This window comes from Malurus melanocephalus, unplaced genomic scaffold, assembly GCF_030028575.1.
Source record: "Malurus melanocephalus ecotype Western Australia unplaced genomic scaffold, MMel_1.1 scaffold_494, whole genome shotgun sequence".
Classification (NCBI taxonomy): domain Eukaryota; kingdom Metazoa; phylum Chordata; class Aves; order Passeriformes; family Maluridae; genus Malurus; species Malurus melanocephalus.
Genome location: NW_026623726.1, coordinates 33,645 through 55,980, shown reverse-complemented (window position 1 = coordinate 55,980; position 22,336 = coordinate 33,645). Strand labels below are relative to the sequence as shown.

General features: G+C 42.0%; 1 protein-coding gene across 2 annotated transcripts in view; it reads left to right on the top strand.

Moving 5' to 3' along the window:
- Window positions 1–9,405, top strand: part of HTRA1 (HtrA serine peptidase 1) — a 31,739-nt gene extending 22,334 nt beyond the window's left edge. The window contains exons 4-9 of one of the 2 annotated variants that reach the window (XM_057381147.1): window positions 2,419–2,613; window positions 3,292–3,324; window positions 4,507–4,621; window positions 4,881–4,938; window positions 6,337–6,423; window positions 8,678–9,405. In XM_057381147.1, the coding sequence (XP_057237130.1) occupies window positions 2,419–2,613; window positions 3,292–3,324; window positions 4,507–4,621; window positions 4,881–4,938; window positions 6,337–6,423; window positions 8,678–8,846 (657 nt within the window). In that variant the 3' untranslated portion in view covers window positions 8,847–9,405. Of the gene's footprint in view, window positions 1–2,418; window positions 2,614–3,291; window positions 3,325–4,506; window positions 4,622–4,880; window positions 4,939–6,327; window positions 6,424–8,677 lie in introns of both variants that reach the window. The other variant, XM_057381146.1, reaches the window with a different exon arrangement.
- Window positions 9,406–22,336: the final 12,931 nt, after the last annotated feature.

The window sequence follows — 22,336 nt, the reverse complement described above, 5'->3', positions numbered from 1 at the left end:
ATCCATGTTCAGTGCACTGGAACATAAACAAAAGCCGCATTTTGTCTTGAGGGGTTTTTTTTGTTTTTTGTTTTTTGTTTTTTTGTTTTAATAATGAAGAGCAGTGCCAAAAAAAGATGCTCTTCCTGACCAATGGCATCTCACAAACACGTGCTACGTAAGCTCAAGAGCATCTGGTCAGAGGAGGAAGGGCCAGGGTGCTCCCTGGATCCAAACAATACCCAAAAGGGGCTGTTTGTGTTCATGTGCTTCCCAGCACAGCTGATGGGAGATTTCTGCTTCCCCTGGACATTCTCTGAGCTCAGGAGCTGCCCTGGGATGKTGCTGCTTCCCTGCAGGGCTGCAGAGGCCATGGGTGAAATGGGAAAAGCTGTTGGATCCCTGCCAGAACAAAGCCACAGTCGTGGTTGGGTTTATCTGTGTCTGTGGCCCTGATAAGGGCTATATTATTATTATTATTATTATTATTATTATTATTATTATTATTATTGTTATTGTTATTGTTATTGTTATTATTATTATTATTATTATTATTATTATTATTATTATTATTATTATTATTATTATATTGTATATTATTATTATTTATTATTATTATTATTAGATACTAGGGGATTGCTTGCTGTAAAAACTTCCCTCTGAAAGGTAACCAGACATGGAAATGTTTTTCTCCTTTCAGTGCTGCCTGTTGTGTTGCTCTTCCAGCTCACTCTGTTGAACAAGCARTTGGTTTAATTATTTTCTTGCTGTCTGGAGACTGAAAGATAAGTTTCCATAAAGCATCTTATCCTGTCTGGGAGCTGGCACTGAGTTTTATTGAAACAATCTGCTCATCTGAGTGAAATTTCCCTGGTGGAATTGTAACAAAGCTGGATAGAGGATACACAAGACCAGCTTTGTTAAACATGAAAACCATAACTTCTSTATTTGCAGCAGCATTTAGTGATCACTGATGCCATTGTTTTTAACTTTCTGCTTTGCAGGCATTGGCTATCTCTTCGGGTATTTGAAATAAACTGGAAGTGAAAAAGACAAAGTGATGAGGATTTGGGCAAGTTTCTAATACTGGGKTTTTGTCCCTAAGGCTGGTTTATTAATGCAGGTTTTCAAACTGMCTCCTAAAGAGCTGCCTCTGTGTTTCCTATTTAAACATGTAATATTTTCTCTTTTTGCCAGAATTTGGAATTTTGAAGTAGGTCAAGCTTGGAGGAAAAAGTGGTTCAAGTTACTGTGCCAAGCAAAAGATAAATGYCTCCAGACTTCTGTTTTGGTTTTTGGGTTCAGTAACTTAATCCTCCAAATCCTGAAGTCCAAACCTGTATTTATACATGTCCAGGTTTATTGATGCTAATAGAAATAATCTTGTGACATGATTAAATATGTGGTTAAATTACCYGGGAAGGGTCAGGATCATCTGGACAGCAGATAAATCAAAAAATATTTTAAAATATCACATCACTGTAAGGGTAAAGACTGACTTCTGAAAGTGTGAAGAGAGGGAGAAATTGTACTCAATGTGTATTGCACAGGCAGGTTATCAATAATAAAAAAAAAAAAAAGTATTTATTTAAAGTATGATGTATCAGAACACCCTCAAGTCACTGGCAAGAATGTGTGGATCCAACCTTCCCTCCTTTTTATTTATTTTTAAGTGCTGTACAATGTTTTCTGTACAGTGTTTGCTGGATTTAAAAAGTGTTTTAATGGGAATGTCTTCAACAACATGATATTTAATATGTTTAGAAATAAGATCTTGAAAGGAAAATATCCCCTACTGCCATAACAGAAAAATCACATGAAGTCTTTAAATCCTAACATCTTCAGAGGAAGACATCAGTGTGTGTAGGAGGCAATATAATTATTTAGAAGAGATACTTCATTTTAAAAAAATTAAGATGGAACTTTAGCTGGTATCTTTTGCGAATATAAAATGATTTTACTCTACACATGCATGTTTAAAACTCTGGGGCTGTTGCTTTCATGATTCTTTGGTGTTCACTCTCAAACAATATCCTATTTTTACTTCAGCAGCTGTTGRCTAATTATTTCAAGAAGTGTTGGAATCTGCTCATTTCTGGTATCATCAGATGTTTGCTTTGTACAGCAGAGCATAAATATTCCTTTGGTCTTTTAATTGTTCTTGATTTAATGGGTACCTGTTGTGGATAAAGTTCTGCAGTGTAAAAAGAGCCCACACTTCAGTGCAGATTCTCTTTTGGGATGTTTCTGTACCAAACCACACAAAATGCTCAAAGAAAACAGAACAAGCAAAATCCCTGAGGGGTAAAAAAGCTTCTCTCTTTTCCTCTACCCTGTGAATGTATTCATCCTCCTGGAACATTTGTTCTGCCAGCGGAGCGGTGTCTTTTAACATTCAGATTTTTTTATATTTTTTTTTTGTTCTGTTTTAATTTACAGGGTAAATTGCCAGTTCTTCTGCTGGGTCAGTCTGCAGACCTGAGGCCAGGGGAGTTTGTGGTGGCCATAGGGAGCCCCTTTTCCCTGCAGAACACGGTGACCACGGGCATCGTCAGCACCACGCAGCGCGGGGGGAAGGAGCTGGGGCTCCGCAATTCCGACATGGACTACATCCAGACYGATGCCATCATCAATGTACGTCCCCTCTGAGCCTGCTGCCCTCACATTTCTSCAGAATCTGCTTTGAAAATCCCACCCCTGACCCTGTTCTTAGGCGCAGTTTCTGTCCGTGTAAATCCGTACATCTGCGCCGCAGCAGCGCTCGGTTGTYGTTTAGGAACTCCCCAAGGAGCCACACCAGGCACAATATCTGCMTTGACTTCAAAATCCTTGCAGATTGCAAGGGAGGAGGCAATCATCTCTGGMAAATAAATATCATTTTTGAAATCTATCTTGTTTTCTGAAAAAGAAGCCAAGCTCAGTTTAAGAATTTGAGTTTGGTTCTGCATTAAGGCAAAACAATGKTTTTTGTGCTTCAAATCTTGGCTTTGTAAGAAATCATCACTAACAGCTCCCAGAGCTGTCCTGAAATATCATCAGTTTCTAGTGTGGCACTAATAAAACAAAAAGAAAACCTTGGCTTTCTTAACTTACTCTGGCAAGAGAAGAAAAACGAAGCATTTGCAAAGCTCAGCTAAAATGGGTGGTTTTAAGTGTAGTTAAAGGGTTTGGCTCTTTAGGAATGTTCTACTGCTCATATTTAATAGACAATGGAAACAGCATTACAGAAATATTTCAAAAATTTATGTTTTGCTTGCAAATTATTRAAGAGGTAAATATTAAAACGTGTTCTTAACTTATGTTTGTTTTCAGTATGGGAACTCTGGAGGACCCCTAGTAAATCTGGTAAGTTTTTCTAAGTTTACTTAGTGTCGAGCTTATTGCTTTTTAATTTCRAAACAAAACAAAATACCCCACCCAAACCAACAAAAAAAGCAAAACCCCCCACCAGATATGTGATTCAGAGCTTTCAATATSTGGCTGACTACACAAAATTCACATGGTTCTTACTAATCACTTGTCTGTGTTTATATTGGCTAAAGGCTACTTTTGGATTTCAATATTTAAGATGTTTATGGTTTGCATASTTTCAAGCAAGAGTAATGTTTTTTTGCTCAAGCCTTGCAGAAAGCACATTTTACAGTGAGGTGTTTGCCCTTGCTCTTTTCCCTGCAGCTGGCAATTCTTGGGGTTTTTTTGCACACAGAAACTCAGCTTAATGTTTCTAAAATRAATCTACCCATTCATTTTGAATCATACCAAAAAAATCCACACATTTTCAGGATATCAGGGTTCATTTGTCAATACTGTAGAATGAACTGGAGCAGGTTACAAAACTGTGTGAGAGTTCTCAGGTCTCCTGGGGTATATGGGGTTGAGTTCTCAGGAGGCACAGCACAAATTGAAACTCAGAACTACTCACAGTTTCTGCCTTGGAGGAGATTTGGCAATTATTTTTTTTTTCACCCAGTTCACAGCACAGATTCAGTCACACTTAACCTTTACTTAAAAAAAAAATTGTAGTTGGATAGTTTTTATCTGGGATGAGCCAGGGAAAGAAGCTGCTGAGATTTCAAAGGGATGGCGGCAGAGGTGTTTTATCTGAAGCTCTCAAAGTTACATTGCCAGGAAAACTTTTGATTTTAGTGAACATTTTTTTTTTTAATGTTATTATGCAATAGTGGCTCAGGAGAAGTCGGTGCCATGCTTTTATGTGGTGCTGGCTGAAGTAAACACAGATTGGTTTGTTGCTCATCACAGAATTTGTTGCTCATCTGCTGCAAGCATGAGAGCTTCCCAGTTCTAATCTCTCATGCAGCAAGATGAATATCCACAATAATTTTTCCAAAATTCCTAGGTAGTGTTTTATTAATAGACTCAAAAAAATTAGACTTAAAACATTGAGAAAGTTGAAAACCGGCTACAGAGTGTTGTGTGATTTGTGATTTCTTGGAAAAAATGACCCATTTCTCTTTGAGGTGTTCCATATTTGGTAATAGTGATTTTTTTGTTGTTTTGTTTCTGCAGGATGGTGAAGTCATTGGAATTAACACATTAAAAGTTACAGCGGGCATCTCGTTTGCAATCCCATCTGATAAAATTAAAAAGTTCCTAACGGAATCCCACGACAGACAAGCTAAAGGTACTGTACCTCACTGCTTGGAAAGAGCAAAACRTGAAAATAACCTGGTTTAGTGRGAAAATAACCTGGTTTAGTGGGAAAATAACCTGGTTTAGTGGGAAAATAACCTGGTTTATGGCAGGAGGATGGAACTAGGTGACCTTTAAGGTCCCTTCMRACCCAAACCTTTCTGTTCAAAGAGTGATAAACCAGAAATCCAACAGCCTTCGAGGCAGCTCTGCTCAGAACCACTGACCAAGCCCTGTCCTCCTTTCCGCAGGAAAAGCCGTAACCAAAAAGAAATACATCGGCATCCGCATGATGTCTCTCACTCCCAGGTAAGTAATCTCGGTGGTTCCTCACCTTTCCATGGTCTCTGCATGCGTTTGGATCCAGCCCTGATGCTCAGCAGTGCCCGGGAGTTTGGGGCCGGCCCCGCTGTCGCTCTCTGGGCTCGCAGCCGCCTTCTCCTCCGCGCCTGCTGCACGGTCGAATCTCCTCTAGACTCTCATTTTTGGGCTAGTTCTTAAACAACTCCTGGCTTTTTCTTCTCCTTAATGCTCCAGAAGAGAGTAGCTAGTGACTGTGTGACTTTGTCTCCCGGGGTTATATCCGTGTCGTTGTGCGTCCTCATGACTTAATACCAGCTACGTGCGTTACTTGCATTTCTATAAAATTATTTTCATTAAACGATTCATTTCATGTCAAAAGAAGCTTTTGTGTGGACTTGCTTATTCATGCTCAAACTGTAAGASACTCGTGAGCAGGCAATGCCATGTCCTGTGAGAATAACCAGGAATTTTCCCCTGTGAAGGATCCACAGGTAGAACAAAGCATTGAAACACACAGGGTTGGGGCTTTTTTTAGGTGTTCAGGGTTGCAGGAGGTGATTCTGTCCCTCTAATCTGCCCTGGGGAGATTCTGTCCCTCTAATCTGCCCACCTGAAGTTCTGCATCCAGCTCTGGGGTCCCAGCACAGGAAGGACATGGAGCTGCTGGAGTGAGCCCAGAGATCACAAAGATGGTCAGAGGGWTKGAGCACTCTCCCATGAGGAAAGGCTGAGAAAATTGGSATTGTTCAGCCTGGAGAAGAGAAGCTTTGGGGTGACCTAATTCTGGTTTTCCAGTACTTGAAGGGAGCCTGCAAAAAAAGATGGGGAGACTATTTACAAGGGCCTGAGTGATGGGACAAGGGAGAATGGATCCACACTGACARAGAGTAGGTTTAGATGGGATATTGGGGAGAATTCCTCCCTGTGAGGGTGGGAGACCCTGGCACAGAGAAGCTGTGGCTGCCCCTGGATCCCTGGCAGTGCCCAAGGCCAGGCTGGACATTGGGGCTGAGAGCACTCTGGGACAGTGGGAGGTGTCCCTGCCCATGGCAAGGGATGGGATGGGATGAGCTTTAATGTCCCTTCCAACCCAAACCATTCTGTGATTATATGATCTGCTGCTTCTAAAGTCTTGAAATGTTTTAATTCTGATCCTCTGTATCTATAATKATTTCCTTTATTTCCTTTTAATAGGCATTAAAAAGCTGTATGCATGCAAAGACTGTAATAATTCTTCAAATAAATGTCTTAGAGTTAAAATGAATGCTGAAGTGACATCAATGGATGTAAATCACCTCAGCTCGTGGATATTAAGTGATTCACTAAAAGTGCGTGGGGGGGATTTTTCCTGTCTTGACAAAATATTTTTTTTTGCTATTTCTTCATTTTTTTCAGCAAAGCTAGAGAGCTGAAGGATCGCCATAAAGACTTCCCTGATGTTGTCTCTGGGGCCTATGTTATTGAAGTTATTCCAGAAACACCAGCTGAAGCGTAGGTTGAAGTACTTTCTTCTCAAAACCACTGCCACTGATTGAAGGGGGTAACGATGGAGGCTGYTCCCAGCTCAACTGGCTTCCTTCATTATGCTAAATTAACGAAGTTACAGCCATCTGATAGCTATTAGGTTGTCTGCTGGAAATGGGTTTGTGGTTTCAGGCTGGTCCCTGGTGGGCAATGCTGTATCAGGGAATTGCAGGGAAGCCCTGTCAGCCTTCCAGAGCCAAAGGGCAGCCTTTCAGGGGGTGTGAAAACTCCTTTTTCTTTTTTCTCAGCAGTTGCTTCCAAGGCAGACTCTGCTGTACCAGTGCCAGTGCTGAATAAAGAATTTTGCTGATGCACACCCTCCCCAGCCCTGCTGGGAACTCTGCGGGGGAGGTTTGGGGTCCACTTTGGGAAGATGTGTCCACCCCAGTGCTGGCCAAACCCAGCAGCTCCCCTGGCACGCCTTGGGGCTGAAATCCTCTCTTGGCAGCAGACACTCTTCCATGTGAGAGTTTTGTCAGGGGTCACATTGCTGGGAAGAGCTTTTGGRTTTGGACAACTGATCTTTGAAACTCCTATTACTCATTTTTTGCTCAGAAGCTGCTGTGCTGGTTGGTGCCATGTCTGGGTGAAGGCTGTGGTCCCTGGCACTGCTCTGGCTGGCTTTTGCTGGGGAAACTTTCCTCTCAGGGTTTGCTTGATAGGAAACCACTCRGTAATCCAGGGCAGGAAACAGGAAACCTTACTGCTTTTCTGAAACTAGGGATCGTTTAAGAGAAGAGTAAATCTTTGTGGCAACAGAGAGGCTTAAATGGCACCAAAGGCATGCAGACACAAAGCTGCTTGGGGCAGGCAYACATTACCTCTTAGGAAGACTGCAGGAATGGCTGGATGATGTCTTTTGGGCAGTTTGGATATAAGATAGTGGATGTGTCAGCTGTCCAGTGTGCTCTGTGAATTATTGCTGTGTTTGTAGGTGATTCTTGGCAGTGTTGGTCAGGCAGAGAATTGCTGTCTGTAATGAATGATTTGGATGCTCCAKTGTGGGGCTGGACTTGCTGCCTTGGTGTGCAGAAAAATCATTACAGGAGTGTGGATAGAGGCAGAGAGGGACTTCAGAAAGGCAGAAGAAAGGTGAGGCAATATAACCTGCTAATGCAAAGGCAGATTCAAATCAAGGTGCTGCACCCAAAGRCTGGCCTGGCAGTTAAAATGCAGCCCGTGGTGGCTCTGTCCCCACATTCCCAGTCCCCTTGCCCTGATTTCCCTCTTCTGCTGATCTCCAGCTCATCTGGAGTGACCCATCCTGCCTGTGAGCCACGTGAAAAGCCAYGGAATGACTTCCCATGAATGTATTTTGAGCCATGCCTTCAATAGGCGACCAGATTTGTCACAAACATCAGCCAAGGGCATCCTGCTCGAAAGGGACACTCGTGTCAGGAGCCTCCTGTGGGTGGAAGGGACCGATGAGTGCTCTGTGGTTTTGTGAAGGATTATGCTGAAGGGCTGAWTCATGTCTGATCTGTCTCGGTTGATGTTTCCATTGCTTGGAGCCAGATCGTTGTGCAAGACTGGGCAAGATGTCGTGGTCTGTGGCATCCCTCACCAGCCCTGTCTTGGTCCAGGCAGCAGCTCCAGCCAGCTCGGGGAGAGAAACTGCTTCTGCCCTGTCTTGCTTTGGGTCAGGAAGGCTCAGTTCTTGAGGACAGAAAAAGGGATTTTGGGTGCTACAGAGAGGAAGGACACACATGTTTTTTGGTGACCAAGGTCTCTGTGTTACCCTGCTCAGGTTTGAAACACAAAGGGGTGGTGAAGTGGCTGCTGGTGAGCTGCGTGTGGAGAGCAGGGACTGAAATCYCTCACATGTTAGCTCACTCAGGCTGTTCTGCTGTGTATTCAGGGACAAAAGCTTGGGAAATTTCCCCTCTGAAATGAGCGTGCCTTGTTGCAATTATTTTAGAATAAAAATATCAGCACCTAGGATCTTTATTGCAGAATAAACTGCTATTTGCAATAGGGAATTCCTTTGAAGACAGTGAAATATGGGATTCATCAGACTTGAACATCCATCAAATCTGAGGTTTCTGCACTGTATTGTCATCTTCACTGCTTCATGAATTGTGATTGCTTTTCTCATGCCTGCTGTGTCTGCGCAGCTGCCATTGGGTGGGAAATAGAAATAATCCAGCGATTTAAATTTATTTTTTTTTCCTAAACAATAAAACTGCAATCCTAATAACACATTGCTGCTTTGTATTTCCAGTGGTGGCCTGAAGGACAACGATGTGATTATAAGCATCAATGGACAGTCGATAAGCTCAGCCAGTGATGTCAGTGACATTATTAAAAAGGACAGTACGTTGCACATGGTGGTGCGCAGGGGCAACGAAGATGTTATGTTAACAGTAGTTCCCGAAGAAATCGATCCCTAACCAGAAACATGAGCTGGATTTCATGTTTTCTTTTAACAGCAACGGACTGCTTCTATTCTCTCTTGTGCTGGTACAGGAAACGTTAGACTTCTGACCAACATTCTGCTTGTTCAGTGGATTAGTATTGGCCAACAGAATAACTTCTACTAGGTTTAAGGTGCAAAATCAGTGTAATTTCGCATACTCCAGATGATAATTTTTTTCCTTCTGTATTATGTACGCAATGTATTCTTTACTGGCTTTTACATCCCCCGCTTAACCAATCRACGTTTGCTTCCCTGTGTTGAGTAGATTTCCCGTTTTTTTCCGCTAAGACTTCAACAAAACAAAACCCACGCACACAGTGTGTGTTGTGGCATTCAGGTATTTATAGGTTAGCTGTGTTTTAACTGGAAATGCCATTGTAAAGGAGTAGTCGGCTTAAAAAGAAACACAATCGGGAAACAAAGTTTGGTTTATAAACACAAAGAAATCCCAACCCAAATAACCTTCCRAGGATCCCGTGCAGGACTTTAATACTATGATATTTTCCTAGTGTTATTAAAAGAATTCAACAGTATTTCTTGTGAGTGACTCATTTTGCTTCCCCATGTGGAATGGTTTTCTCGGAGTGGCACATCTGCCTGGGTGGATGTGCTGGTGGTCTCCTTTTAATCATCATAAATCACATTAGTAACTTTTGAGTTTGTGCCTTGTATTTGTGCTTTTGTGCATCTGTTCTCCCTCAGCAAGGCTGGGTTGAATTTGTCATATTGCCTATGTTTTCCAGATGTGAATGCATTTTCCTCRTTGTTTTAATTACAACTTCACCAATGCCTGGAATCTGTTTGCTCGCTGTAGGAATTGCCACGTGGTGCATCACAGATCCCATACCATTCYCATTCAGATATTGGGATGTCTGTAACCATTTGGATCCTTAAGCTCTTTGAGACAAGCTGCTTTATTGAGATCTGGAGTGCTGGTGTGTGTATGGACTGTGGTTCTGAATCTGGGATATTAGGCATTCCTCTAACACAGGGAATAATCTTTGTAAATATATTTATGGATGCCCTTGGGGGTTGTGAGTGGGTTTGTCTTGCTGTGGAGGAGAACAATCTACATTTAATTACAAGATAATTACTCATTGGGTAAACAATAAGCTGAACAGCCTTTTCTTTCCTCTGTTGAAACATGTATCTCAGAGAATAAATGCAAGGGCTGTAGACAAGTTTTGGTGGCTCTCTTTCCTAAACATGCTCTTTTAGAAGAAGAATCTTTTAGTAAAACTCTCCAGCTGGGTAGCTGCCAATTTATGATTTTTAAAGAAAGGGCAATAAAGTTACAGCAATAAATCCTGTAACATTAATTCATTGCAGTGTACCTTTGAGGGAACACCTCATCACCAACTCGTGCCATGGCTGTGGTAAATCACAGGTGTGAAAATCCACCAAAACACTGCAGTGCCAAGACAGTCTGCAATCCTTTCTGGCCCCAAAGATGCAAAGAATGATCTTGTAGAGGTGTTTTGTAGCATCTCTGCACTGCAAGTTCATCTTGCTGATGTTGATTAATATTCCATCTTCCTGTTAAAGTGGTGTTATGTGTGGCACCATGTGGTGACACACAGCTCTCAGCAAAAGTGATTTAAAAATCACCTTCTCTAGTACTCCATCTAACCCAACTAGCAAAAATTAAAACCCCAAAGCCGGGAAATTGTGTTTTAAACAGAAGTTATTTCTCATCTGCCTTTTTATTTCATAACAAGTGCTTGCACAATTTGCAGAGCTGATGAATTCTCTTTGTTCCTATCGCTTGTTGTTGTGGTCTCTTAATATGCAAACTCATTGATTTTCTTTGTGTGGGTGTTAGGAAAGCAGCAAACTAACTTGTGTACGTGGTTTTCCTGGGTCACTGGGATTAGTGAAATATTTGACCAGAATTCTAGCCCTGAGCTCCATCTAGTGGGATGTGAGATGGTCTCACATTGCAGCCACTCACTTTGAAATAGGTTTTCTGATTTACCTTTTCTTAATTTATTTTTGTGCAGTGAATATTGGTAACTACATGGTTATCGTATGCAAAATATTTAGAATTTACTTTTCTGGTGTCCAGCCATGAAGCCATCCAGATGGTTTCTTACAATCAAAATATTCTGTAAATTATTTTAAAGTATTTGAAGATCACTGATAAGCAGAGATGTGGAAGCAAAGCTCTTCTTTAATACAATTAATTGCCATGTATTTTTGTTGTATTGCTGGGTTATAGATCTGGAATGGTTTTTAGCCTTTCTTGCTTCACCACACAGTTCTTTCCAAAGAGCGATTGAAAATACTTTGTACAGAACAACTTTGGCACAGTTTGTATAAATATCAGTTTCCTGGAACTTTTAGCAAGTGTTGGACGCTAAATCAGGGAAATGGGACATTCTGGATTGATTTTCAGTATTTTGGAATGTCTGAAATGGAAACTGGAGTTGCTGTGTGTGTGATGCTGAGATGGCCTCATGTGGCTACACTCTGAGGTAGTTTTTTAATGTTACTTCACTTATTCCGTAAAGGAAAGGTAAAAGCTGTAAAAGAAATGATCATGACTAACAATTGTCTGGTTTCTGTGGCTTAGATRCCAAGAAGTAAAATCCTGTCATTTCATTGCCAGAGGACTTTTTTTTTTTCCTTTCCTTTCCTTTTATTCTCTCCTTCCCTAGAACTATTTTGTATTCATGTYAAGGAAGCTGAGGATGTTTTTAAAAAGTCTTTCCAAATTACGGTGAGGGAGACATTTAGTAAAGCATGATTAGATTATACACAAGTTTTTATTTTGTATTGGAAAGGTACTGCAGCAATAACTATGCTGATTATTACGTATTAAACTGATTAAAACTGCAGCTGCAAAAATCCAGGAGAAACAGAGGTGATGAAGGGAGAAATCACCAATCCAGAGCAGTGAATGATGAGTTCACTCAGTATTGAGTTTTCTGTGATAATCAGTCACTGTGTGGGTCCTGTTCAGGTCCCCTCAACCCCCAAACCCCATCTCTTGTGCAAGATGCAGGCTGGCCCCAGCATTTCAGCCATTTCAGCCTCTTTTTGCAATTCCTCTGTAAATATGCTTGACTAGTTAAGGATTGTTTATCATGTAAAATCACTGCTAAAAACAATACATATGTGAACTGACTAATTGGGCAGAGAACGTGAGGAAATAAACTACCAGGGCAGCTCATCAATGTAATCTATCCACATCTGCTGGGAAGTTTTCCTCCAATTTTCAGGGTTTTGTTTAGTAGTCATGGTACTGCAGCATCTGTCCCCATAAACTTTCTGAGGAAGTGGGTCATAATTAGCAACTGATTAGAAGGAAAATGAGTCACAGCTAAAGCATACRAGTCAAATCTACTTAATGTGGTTAAGAATTCACTTTAATAGCTTGGAAATAGTGCATAACATGCTGGGGAGGAAAATTAAATATTTTTTCTGTTCGTTCCTCTTCTGTTCAGTGTTTATGCRGAGAGCACAGGGATTTTCAGAAAGTTTGCCATGCGAATATTTGAGGGAGACAGACTATGGTAACAGCAGCATAAWGTAATCTTCCTTTCCCCTCTGAAATGGAGCTAATGGTGCAGATTACCCCTGCACAGAGGAAAATACATTTGTGAGGTGTTACTGATTGAGAAAACTGTGATTTAGACTGTGTCGGTGGGATTTGCTGTGTCTGCCTGGACAAACCCTTTCCCAAAGTCCCTGAAAGCTGASAGAGAAGCAGCAGCTGTAGTCCTCCAGGAAAAATAGGCATTTTYCACCAAATCAGAGAATGACTTGGGYTCTTGGAAGGGACCTTAAAGATGATCCAGTCCAGTGAGCAGGGACACTTTCCTCTATCCCAGATTGCTCCATCCAACCTGGCYTTGGACACTTCCAGGGATGGGAGAGMCACAACTTCTGTGAACAAACTGTTKATAAGAACCTGTGGTCAGGTRAGTCCACGAGAGGGCGAATTGAAGCTGAAAACTCAGCCCCATCCTCTCTGGATGCTGTGTTTGAACCTGTCACTGGTTTTGGGGCACTTTCTGCTGGTGCTGAGGGGGTGAGATCCTGCAGGAGGAGGGGGAAAAGCAAATATCCATGGAAGTCTGAACTTAGTGTCTTAGTGTTCAGAAAGAATTGCTGAAAGCTGTTCTCATAAAAGTTGATTCCAGTCTTCTAAAGGCAGGTCTGGCAAGGAAAGAATAGATTTTGTCTCCATCTCGAGTAAGTTCATATGTCTGGCAAGGAAAGAGAGTCGACTGTCTGATTTGGAAAACTAGAAAGTTTCAGCATGCTGTGACTGTTTTAAAATCCTTTGTACTTKTAAGAAAAAGAAATCAACCCACTAAACCTACAAATCAGTCAGAAATATATATTTCATGGGCAAATACAACAGAAAAGGAGCTCTAGCTGCCACTCTTGGGTGCAAAACAAACCCGTAATAAAACCCAGCTGTCATTAACAGAAGAATAAAGGCACATTTCCTCACATCTCAATCTACATTTGATTTGGAGGTTGGGATCCTGAAAGGAAACCTTCCTTTTGAAGAGGAGCTGGCAGAAGAATGCTGCATTTCAGCAGTGTGGTTAGTGGGGATGAATATTTTATYGATGTAACAGAGAAGGGTTTACAGCCATGTAAATGTTACCTTTACATAAACAAAACTATGTAAAGGATAATGACATACCGAAGCTATGAAATGCATCTTTYGTTTTGTGATCTAATAGTTTTGCTTTTATTTATCCTCAGTGAAAGGATTCTTATGTTTGTTTGTTTAATGAAAAGCACTTTTGAAGRGAAGGTGGGAGGGCTGTGCAGAAGGAAAAGCTCCACTGGGATCAGTTCCAGCCTGTCCAGTGAGTTCCTGCAAGCACTGAGGGACACTGCAAACCCTGCTATTCCTGCAAAGGGCTTCYTCTGCTCAGCTTGCTTTATTGYCTSAAAAACAGCCCAATATTATTTTCCYTTCTCAATTAAAAKCTAGTTGCCAAARTTCTCTGCCCAWCTGAAAGAGAAACAGTAAGAGCAAATCCCAACCCACAGATATTCCTAGTGTCATTTGATTTACTACCCAAATATTGGACTGCAGCTCCACTTTTGCCACAACACCTCAGAAGACAGAGGAGAATTTGGTCCTCAGAGATTATCTTAATCTGTTTCTATCTTGGGTATGGTAGGGATTTTTTCTTTTTTTCTGTTGTTTGAGCCATTCTGTGGGAGATTTTGGATGGGAACTTGGAGAAGGTGTTCCGTTGTTTCAGGTGCCATTCAAAGTGAAATAGTTCAGCAGGATGCTGGACAGATGGCTGAGGTGCACTGAGGAAGGTGGCAGGATGGGTGTTGATAAGAAACACGGATTTCTGAGAGGATTTTGCCTCCTGGCACTTCATTATTGTGATGTTTGTATTTTATAAAGTGGGGCTTGCCATTCTTTCTTCTTAAAGTGAAGTTTTGCAATCTGTTTGGGATCTCCTTTAGGGCATTTTCTGTTTCTGTATCAGATCTCTGCCAAACCTCAGYCATAGCAGGGAAACTGTCCTTCCAGGAGGATCTGCTTCAGCAAAGAAATAGAATTGTTTTATTTAAAACAATGGCCACAGAAAATGATTTCCAGACACTGGGCAGTGACTCTGAAAAACAAGAGATGGGAAATGGCACAGAAATGTGATGCAAAGAGCCTTGATTTGATCCCAAACCTCCTGTGGAAGGCCAGTGCAGGAGTGGAGAGYTGGGGCTGTCTCCACCAGGAGCATCAGTCCCTCGGAGCAGGGACCTGCACTCAGGCTTTGGAGAGCACTTTGGTGTCTCTGAGTGGGAGGCTCCCAGGGTAGAGCCTTAAATGTCTGATTTTCTGGTGTTGGAGAAGTCAGTTTTGCAAATACAACTGCAGAACTCAGTCTTGTGTCTGTGCTGGTCAGAGCTGTTCCCTGCATGAAGAACATTTTGTCCTTTCCTTTTTGTCTTTTAAATGACTTAATGGATACAGTCTCTTCTTTTTTAATACAAATGCCCTTGGCTTTGACATTTTTTAGTCTGGCTATGATCTTACTCATTTTGTCAGGGTGGTAGAAATGTTTGATGCARTTACTGCTCGTATTGGGAAAAAGAGGCAAAACTGCAAAGTTCATAACWATCAGTGGTCAGCCCAGCTGAATTAATGAAACCATTGTCCTAATTTTAAAACWAGGTGGGATGGATTGYTTAGGAAATTGGCCAAACTGTAAAGGCAAAAGTATGTGTTAATAACACAGCACTGTTCAYGCAGTGGGAGAGAAACTACGTGGGAAGATTGTCAATATTTGTTTGATAGCAGCGTTAAACTTTATTTAATGACGAAACAAAATGTTTTAGCATTTTGGGGGGTGAAGGAATTTGTGACAGGTTGTGAGCATTAACACCAAATTTGGGTCTGGGGTTCTTAAGTTACAAGCAAATGTAAATTTTCAGGCCCTGATATCTGTCAAGTGCTTCTGATTATCCTTCAGTTTATGGTAATGTTTTGTTTTTACTTTTCAGTGAAATTTCATGGGATTGTGGTTTAACGGATCATTCCACTAATTATTTTCCTTTCTGGGTTCAGCAAACAATAAAATGTTTCAGACCCACCCTCCTTCTGCAAATCACAGCAGTGTATTTTTCAACCTCAGCTGTTTGTTGGGTAATAGATCAGATTTGTTCAACAAACATAAGGCAAGATCTGGGAGGGAKGGAAGCTGAACTGCTCTTTCCTATCTCTTGCTGGCATCAGTTGCCCCAAACCTTGGAGGTATTTAAATTTGGTTATTGGGACTCAGATATTTAGCAAATGCCTAAAAGGTCTGAGATGGTGGGAGATATCAGTGCCTCGTGAGGATACTGCAGAAAGCAGAACTCTTTTCTCTCTSAGCATGGGTGGTTCCCATCTTAAAATGGTTTAAGGGTTAGTCTGCTCAGCARAGAAATGCCCGAGGTAAGAAGGGATTAAATCCATCAATCCCATCCCAGAAAACCAACCCAAACACTTGATTAGCAGTTGGCCAGGATGGGAGAAGTCTCTGTGCTTCTGCCTCTGTGGTGCCAGGCACTGGGAACTGGAGGGGAAGGAGCAGCATTCAGCAGTGGATGAAGGTTGTTTGAAAGTGTGGAARCCTCAGTCCTGCTCTAGGTCTCATTATTGTCTCTGTTGCAGTAGCTGTTTATGTAAATCTTAAGACATCCTAATGACAAAGATATTCTCATAAATTATATTTTAAATTCATTTTTTCTTTACAATTGATCCTTCATTTATCTTCACCAGCTGTAGGCCCGAGTGTGTTGATTTAAGGAGTGGCTATTAAATGTTCCTRTAAAGGAATATCTTGTGCTCTGACATGGTGTGTAAAATATTGGGGTATTTGCTACCAGAAAGCAAACAGGGATCAAAGAGCTCCTGTTCTGCACAAGGTCCCCTTGCTGGAAGGTGAAAGCATTTGATTTCTCTTATCTCACACATACATTTGGTAAACAAATCTTGTTGCATTCAAAGAGGCTGGTGTTCSTTAGTTGGGATGGGTTGGAGTCTGTGGAGGTCTGGGAGAGGGAGGAGAGCTGGAAGCAGATGAGGTGCAACCATCAGGAACACAAAATGAGACAAGGCACAAGTTTTCTTTCATCTGCCTCTTTCCCAAATAATCCCAACTCCCCTCTCTTCCTCAACTGTTCAGCATCTCTTCCAAGCATGGAAGAGCAGTTCAGCAATAGCAGAGCTGGTTGCCTAAAAAATGTTCAAATGCAATCTTACACTGCTTCAAAGGAACTGTGTCTGAGGCTCTCASGTTCTTCAAAAGCTTTAGAGAATAGATTGGGTCAATTTCCAAGAGCTTTATTTGAAATATCCTGTTATGACAGGTCCAGAACAGAAAATTTCTTAGACTTTAGCATTCTAGTCAAATGATATTCTTTGCTGAATTCTACCTGAATTTGTGTTGAGCCTTTTTCCTCCCCATTTGTCAACTGTACTCTTGGCTGGAGTACAGTTGCTGCTCTGGAATGTCATAGATCCTAARTATCACGAGAACAATTAAATGATTTCCTCATGCAGCTCTTGGCTCTCACARAGAGCTGTCCCCACCTGCTTACCTGGATGCTCTCACCCGTAACGCACCGGGTACAAGTGGTTTGGACAAACACTCTGCCCTCCTGTGAGGAGTGAATGCCATTCCTCTTGGGGATGAGGGAGACAGCCCTGGAGCAGAGGGGAGGGCTGGGAAAGGAGCAGTAAGGTTTGAGAGAGAGGGTACAAGAGGAGTGAGGAGAGGAGACCCCCACAGCCATTCAGGGGGACTCTGTCTGCTCATCTGCAGCTCTGACTTCTCTGTTGGCACCTTGCAATCTACTGAGATCTTTAATTGGCTCTGTTCTAGCTGGGTTTGGGCTCTCAGACATCCATGGTGAAGTAGCCACAGCTGTGTAACAGGRAGAAGAGCAGAAGTGAAGGAAAGCTTGCAGGGTGCAGAGGGAATCTCTAGAGGATCAGTGGAAGGGCTGTATGGCTGAGCCACAGAGGACAGGGACAGAGCAGGGCCAGCAAGTCTTCTACAAGGAAAGCAAATTTGACTCTGCTTTCTCTCCCTGCCAGATATACCACTGCACCTAAGGAATACATTTGCAACTTAATGGCCCCTGAGAAATGGAGCCAAGGACAGCAGAGGGATGGCAGGAGGCCTCTATCAGGAGGGAACTGCTGTTCCCACAGCCAGGCAGCAAGGCAGCTCCCAGTCTCTGATTAAATGCTTTAATCTTCCCCATCCCAAGCAAATATAGCTTAATCATAAATCTTGATTTCCTGATACAGTGAAACCATTGCTGCCTTACAATTTGCTTTGCTATCATTTGTACAAACAAAGTTTTAGACAGAGGTGCAAGGAAAATGAAGAAATGGGGGGTTTTAATAGGGAGCAGGGAAGTGTGTGCCATGGAGGCTTTCTCAGCTTGGGGTGGGTGGCTGGTACCTGCTTTGTGGCCCTTGCCATGTCCTGTCCTAGGGCAGAAGCATCACTGGTGCTGGAATAGAAGTGATGGTACCAATTGAATTTGAAGAAGTTGGTGGGAGACGAAAGCTAACAATAATTAATTTAAAAGTGTAAACAACTTGCATCTTTTCTCCCATGCAAAGGACAAGCATTTCATTGCATAGTTGACCTTTTAAAGCAAGCATGGATCAAACTGAAACTAATATTTCCATGCATTCGAGTTCCAGCTCTGGTGGAATGAATCAAGAGTCAAGAAAATCCCCCACTCCATCATCCACCCCACCTGGTGGGAAGAAAGGTATTTTTGTGAAAAAAAAAAAAATCCCAGGTCAATACCAGAGCACTATTTTGCTGCTGGCTCTTTGAATTTTTTTTTTTCTGTAATGTCAGGGTAGTGACCACTGCAAATGAAGCAAATGCAATTAAATGGAAAGGGTGGTTCAACAGGTGCCAGCTGGTGTCTTGGCTACTGACCCAGCAGCTCTGCTGCTTTGGTTGTGTTCCAGACAATTCTTCAACAGTCCCAGCTCATGGCATGGCTGACCTGTATTTAACTATTAAATTGTATTTAGGAAAGTACAAAATGCCATGCCGGGAATGAGGATTCAGGATAGAAAACACGAGGAGCAACCCCACAAACAGCAAGKTTACAGGAGATGGAGGAGGTGTTCCATGTGCCAGACCTGAGATGTCCCCACAGTCCACAGAGCACTGTGCTGGAGCAAGAGGACATTTCCTGAAGGAGCTGTGGCCAYAGAGAGCTGATGTTGGATTATCCTGAGGGATAATGGTTTATGAGGAAGGACTGGAGCCCAGGGGACAATGGAGAACAATGGAACATGAAAAAAGGGTGAGGACAGAACAGCAGTGACAAACTGCCATGGACTGATCACAGTCCCCCTGTGCCCCTCAGGGAGGGGAAAGGTACACGAGTGGAATGAAGAAGTGAACGTGAGCCTGGGAAAAGGGGGAGTGGGGAAGGAGTTGTTTGAGTTGTGTTTCTCGCTATCCAAGCCTATTTTAATTGGCAATCAAGTTATTTTTCTATARGTTGAATCTGTTTTCCATGTGAGAATGAGTGATTTGCCTGTCCTTATCTCAACCCATGAACTTCTTTGTCTTATTTTCTCCTCCTGCCCTATTGAGAAAKGGGAATGAGAGAGGGGCTGGGCTGGTGTCCTGCAGTCAGCCAAAGGCAATTCACCACATTTTCTTTTTATCTCAGGAACAGACATGCTGGGCTCCATGCAGAGAATGCCAGTCCTGGAATGGGATGGCCATGGGGGTCTGCATGGACCAGTCACCCTAAGCTCAGAGTTGTCTCACACATTCTCTTTTTGCATTCAAACAAWACCAGTTTTTGTTGAGTTTTCAACGGTTTTAGTCTGGTTCCACTTTTCTTTCATCTCTCTGGGTATGCACCAGCTGCCCCAATTTGTTTACCAAGCCACATCCCTTATTTCCTCCAGTCCCTCCAAATGACCACTTCCTCCACCTGCCCTGCAAAACCATGAGAATAAAAGTCTCMGTGTTTGCAGAGTCAATGAATTGTTTGCATGTCTAACAAACTAATCCTTTCATTTCCCCCCACCATTCTCACAATGGAGTTTGTGCTTCCTTTCTCCTTTTGACCTTCTTTTGGCTCTCCTGTACTGTGTGAGGTTGAGTTTGGTCATTGGCTGTCCAAGAATTGTGTGGTTCATGAGGTACAAGAAACCTATTCTTGAGTTTCTGATAAGTAATATGCTTAATAAATCCAAAATTAACAGCAGGAACAACCAACATGTCAAATTTTTATCTACTAKAAGTTTTTGTATGTTTATCTAGAAAATACAGAAATAACGAAGACCMTGAGGCATTTTGAGCATTGATTGATTGACTGAACTTGAAGATTACCCTACTTTGAATTGGGGATTGGACCAATGGCCTCCAGGGGTCCCTCCCAGGTGAAGTATTTCTGTGATTCTGTGGTTTTATATACTGTAAAAACACTGTCAAATTTGCTGTGCAAATGTGGGTTTTTTGATGGGCAATCAAAACCGCCTAAACTTGATCATGACCTGAGATACTTTCTTGTAAAAATCCATGGTAAGGTCCATCAGATGCTATTATTTACCTATTTCCTTAGGTAAATCTATTTTAAATTGCATCAAGAGATTTGTAAAGTTCTGAAGAGTTTCAGAAATGGAGAATTTGGGATGAAYATTCCCTTGTTTTCTATGCTTGCCCCTATCCCCAGATTTAGACCCCTATTTCTCTGGGGAGGTTTTGTACAGTTTTACAATGATCAGTGTTTGACCACTGAATTTTGGCTTGAGTTTGTGACAGAAGTCAAAAGATCACCTTGGGGGGTTTTGCAGTAGATGACTTGTGGAGCTTAAACACCCTGAGCCTTGCTGCCCTGGTGAGGATGGAGCACATTGAGGGATGAACAGGAGGAGACAGAAAAAGAAGAAATTTACTCACTTTTACWGCATGTTTTTGTGATGTTATTAGGACTGAGATACTCACAAAAGTAATCTGGGGGAATTCAAGACAACTCAGCAGTTTAGTTCCAAACTCTTCTGCTTTCAGAAAGTTAACTGCTAAGTAATTAATATTTGAGAAATATTGATGATTAAGTTATGCTGTGTGTTAACAGGGCAAGAAGAAATAGCCTTAGGTTGTGCCAGGCAAGGTTAAATTGGATACTAGGAAAAATTTCTTCACAAAATTCTTGTCAAGCAGTGAATTAGGATGCCCAGGGAACTGGTGGAATCACCATCCCYRGCAGTGTTTGAAAGTCATGTGGGTTTCACATTTGGGKATGTGGTGTAGTGGTTAATRGTTGGGCTAMATGATCTTAGAGKTCTTTCCCAATATTTATTATTCCAYKYTTGATTCAGTCCCTSAARTTGTGCCCTGGGACTAGAGACATGATGGCTGTGCCTGAGTGATGCCCTCCCAGCAGCTGGTGGGTGTTCCTGAGGGAGTGCAGGCCAGACCAAAGGGTCTCCACAGGTCCTTGGATTGCTTCCAGCCCTGGTCTGGCCCTTCCACATGGGCAGTCCCAAAAACAAAGGCCCATCTCACACCAGCCTAATAAGCAGCTTTGGCTCAGAAACAGCCTCAACCCCAGAAAGGGACAAGTTAGATAAGAGACAACAGGAGAACTTGTTGGGGTGCAGATGGGGTGCAAAACCAGCAGCTGCAGCAACAGCTTTTGATCTCTGCTTTCTCTGCATCACATGCCAGGTGGTGCCTTCTTGTAGAACCAGGAAGCTCTAAATGTTGGTTTACAAATCAAACGTGTGCCCATGGAAGTCAGGGGGCAGGGAAGTGAGAGAAGTGGGGAATGTGGCATTGAGTTACTGAACCGAGGGATTGGGCTGCTGAGCTGCACCCTTTGGCATCTCTGCCTATAAATTCCAGCGTCCTCCTGCATCAGGAGCTCCGAGGAGATGGCTGCCACCAGGATCTTGTCTTGGATGGTGATGATAAGTCTGCACTTTCRGGTGGATGCAGGTAAAGAGCCTCACTTCTGATCACCTTTGTAGCTGTATTTCACCTCAGGTTAACGCTGGCATTTAAGGGTAAAAGAGGATTTACCAGCATGGCTCAGCTCTTTTGAAAACCAYGAGCAGGTCAAACCTATGAGCTGGGCAAATCAATTTTAATGAATTTAATTTTTTTCTCACTATTTTTTGTAAAGAACCTGGTAAAGTAAATTCAAACAAATATACTGCAAAGCCAATGGTAACATTTTCTGACCCTTTATATTGAGGTTATAAATATATATATATATATATATATATATAAAATGGATTTAAAGACAAATTAATATTTTCTGGACTAAATATATGTTTATTTTAAAGAGGTTGAGGCATACTTGAACTGGGGTGTTTGTATTTGATTAGGTATGTTGTTACAACTAACATATAGGGATTTAATAACACAGTGCCCTAGATCAAACAAGTATAGCACATATCCCTGCTCCTATTATAACTATTAGMCTATAATAGAAATTACTGTAATTTTTTATTGTTCTAATTTCCCATAGGCTAATTCCTGTTAGGAGTGTAATTTGATTTGGTTGCAGAGTCAATGGTCTGCCCAGACACTTTCATCCCATTGGGGACCAATAGAAATATTGCTGGGTCTGATGGAGGAAGGATGTTTCAAAGAGATTGAAATAGGCTTTTTGTGTTCAAAAAAAAAACTTTCTCCCTCTTCATGTGGGGCTTCCTGACTGAGCAAGGTGCCAGCCTGGTGCTGAGAGAAACAAGACCTTTCTTTTTAAGCAGCTGCTGTTGCATCCTCTATGCAAGGATAGAGAAAGATCAAAAGTGATGCCACAGCTGCTGTCTTTCCATCCCTTCTTCTTACAGGTCTTAAATTATCCACAGTTTGAACAGACATATTTTGGCTGAATACAGGTTTGCAGACCGCTTTTCAGTGACCTATACAGGAACAGAGCAGGACTCACACGAAATTCCATTATTAATTCTGATTATAGGCTTGG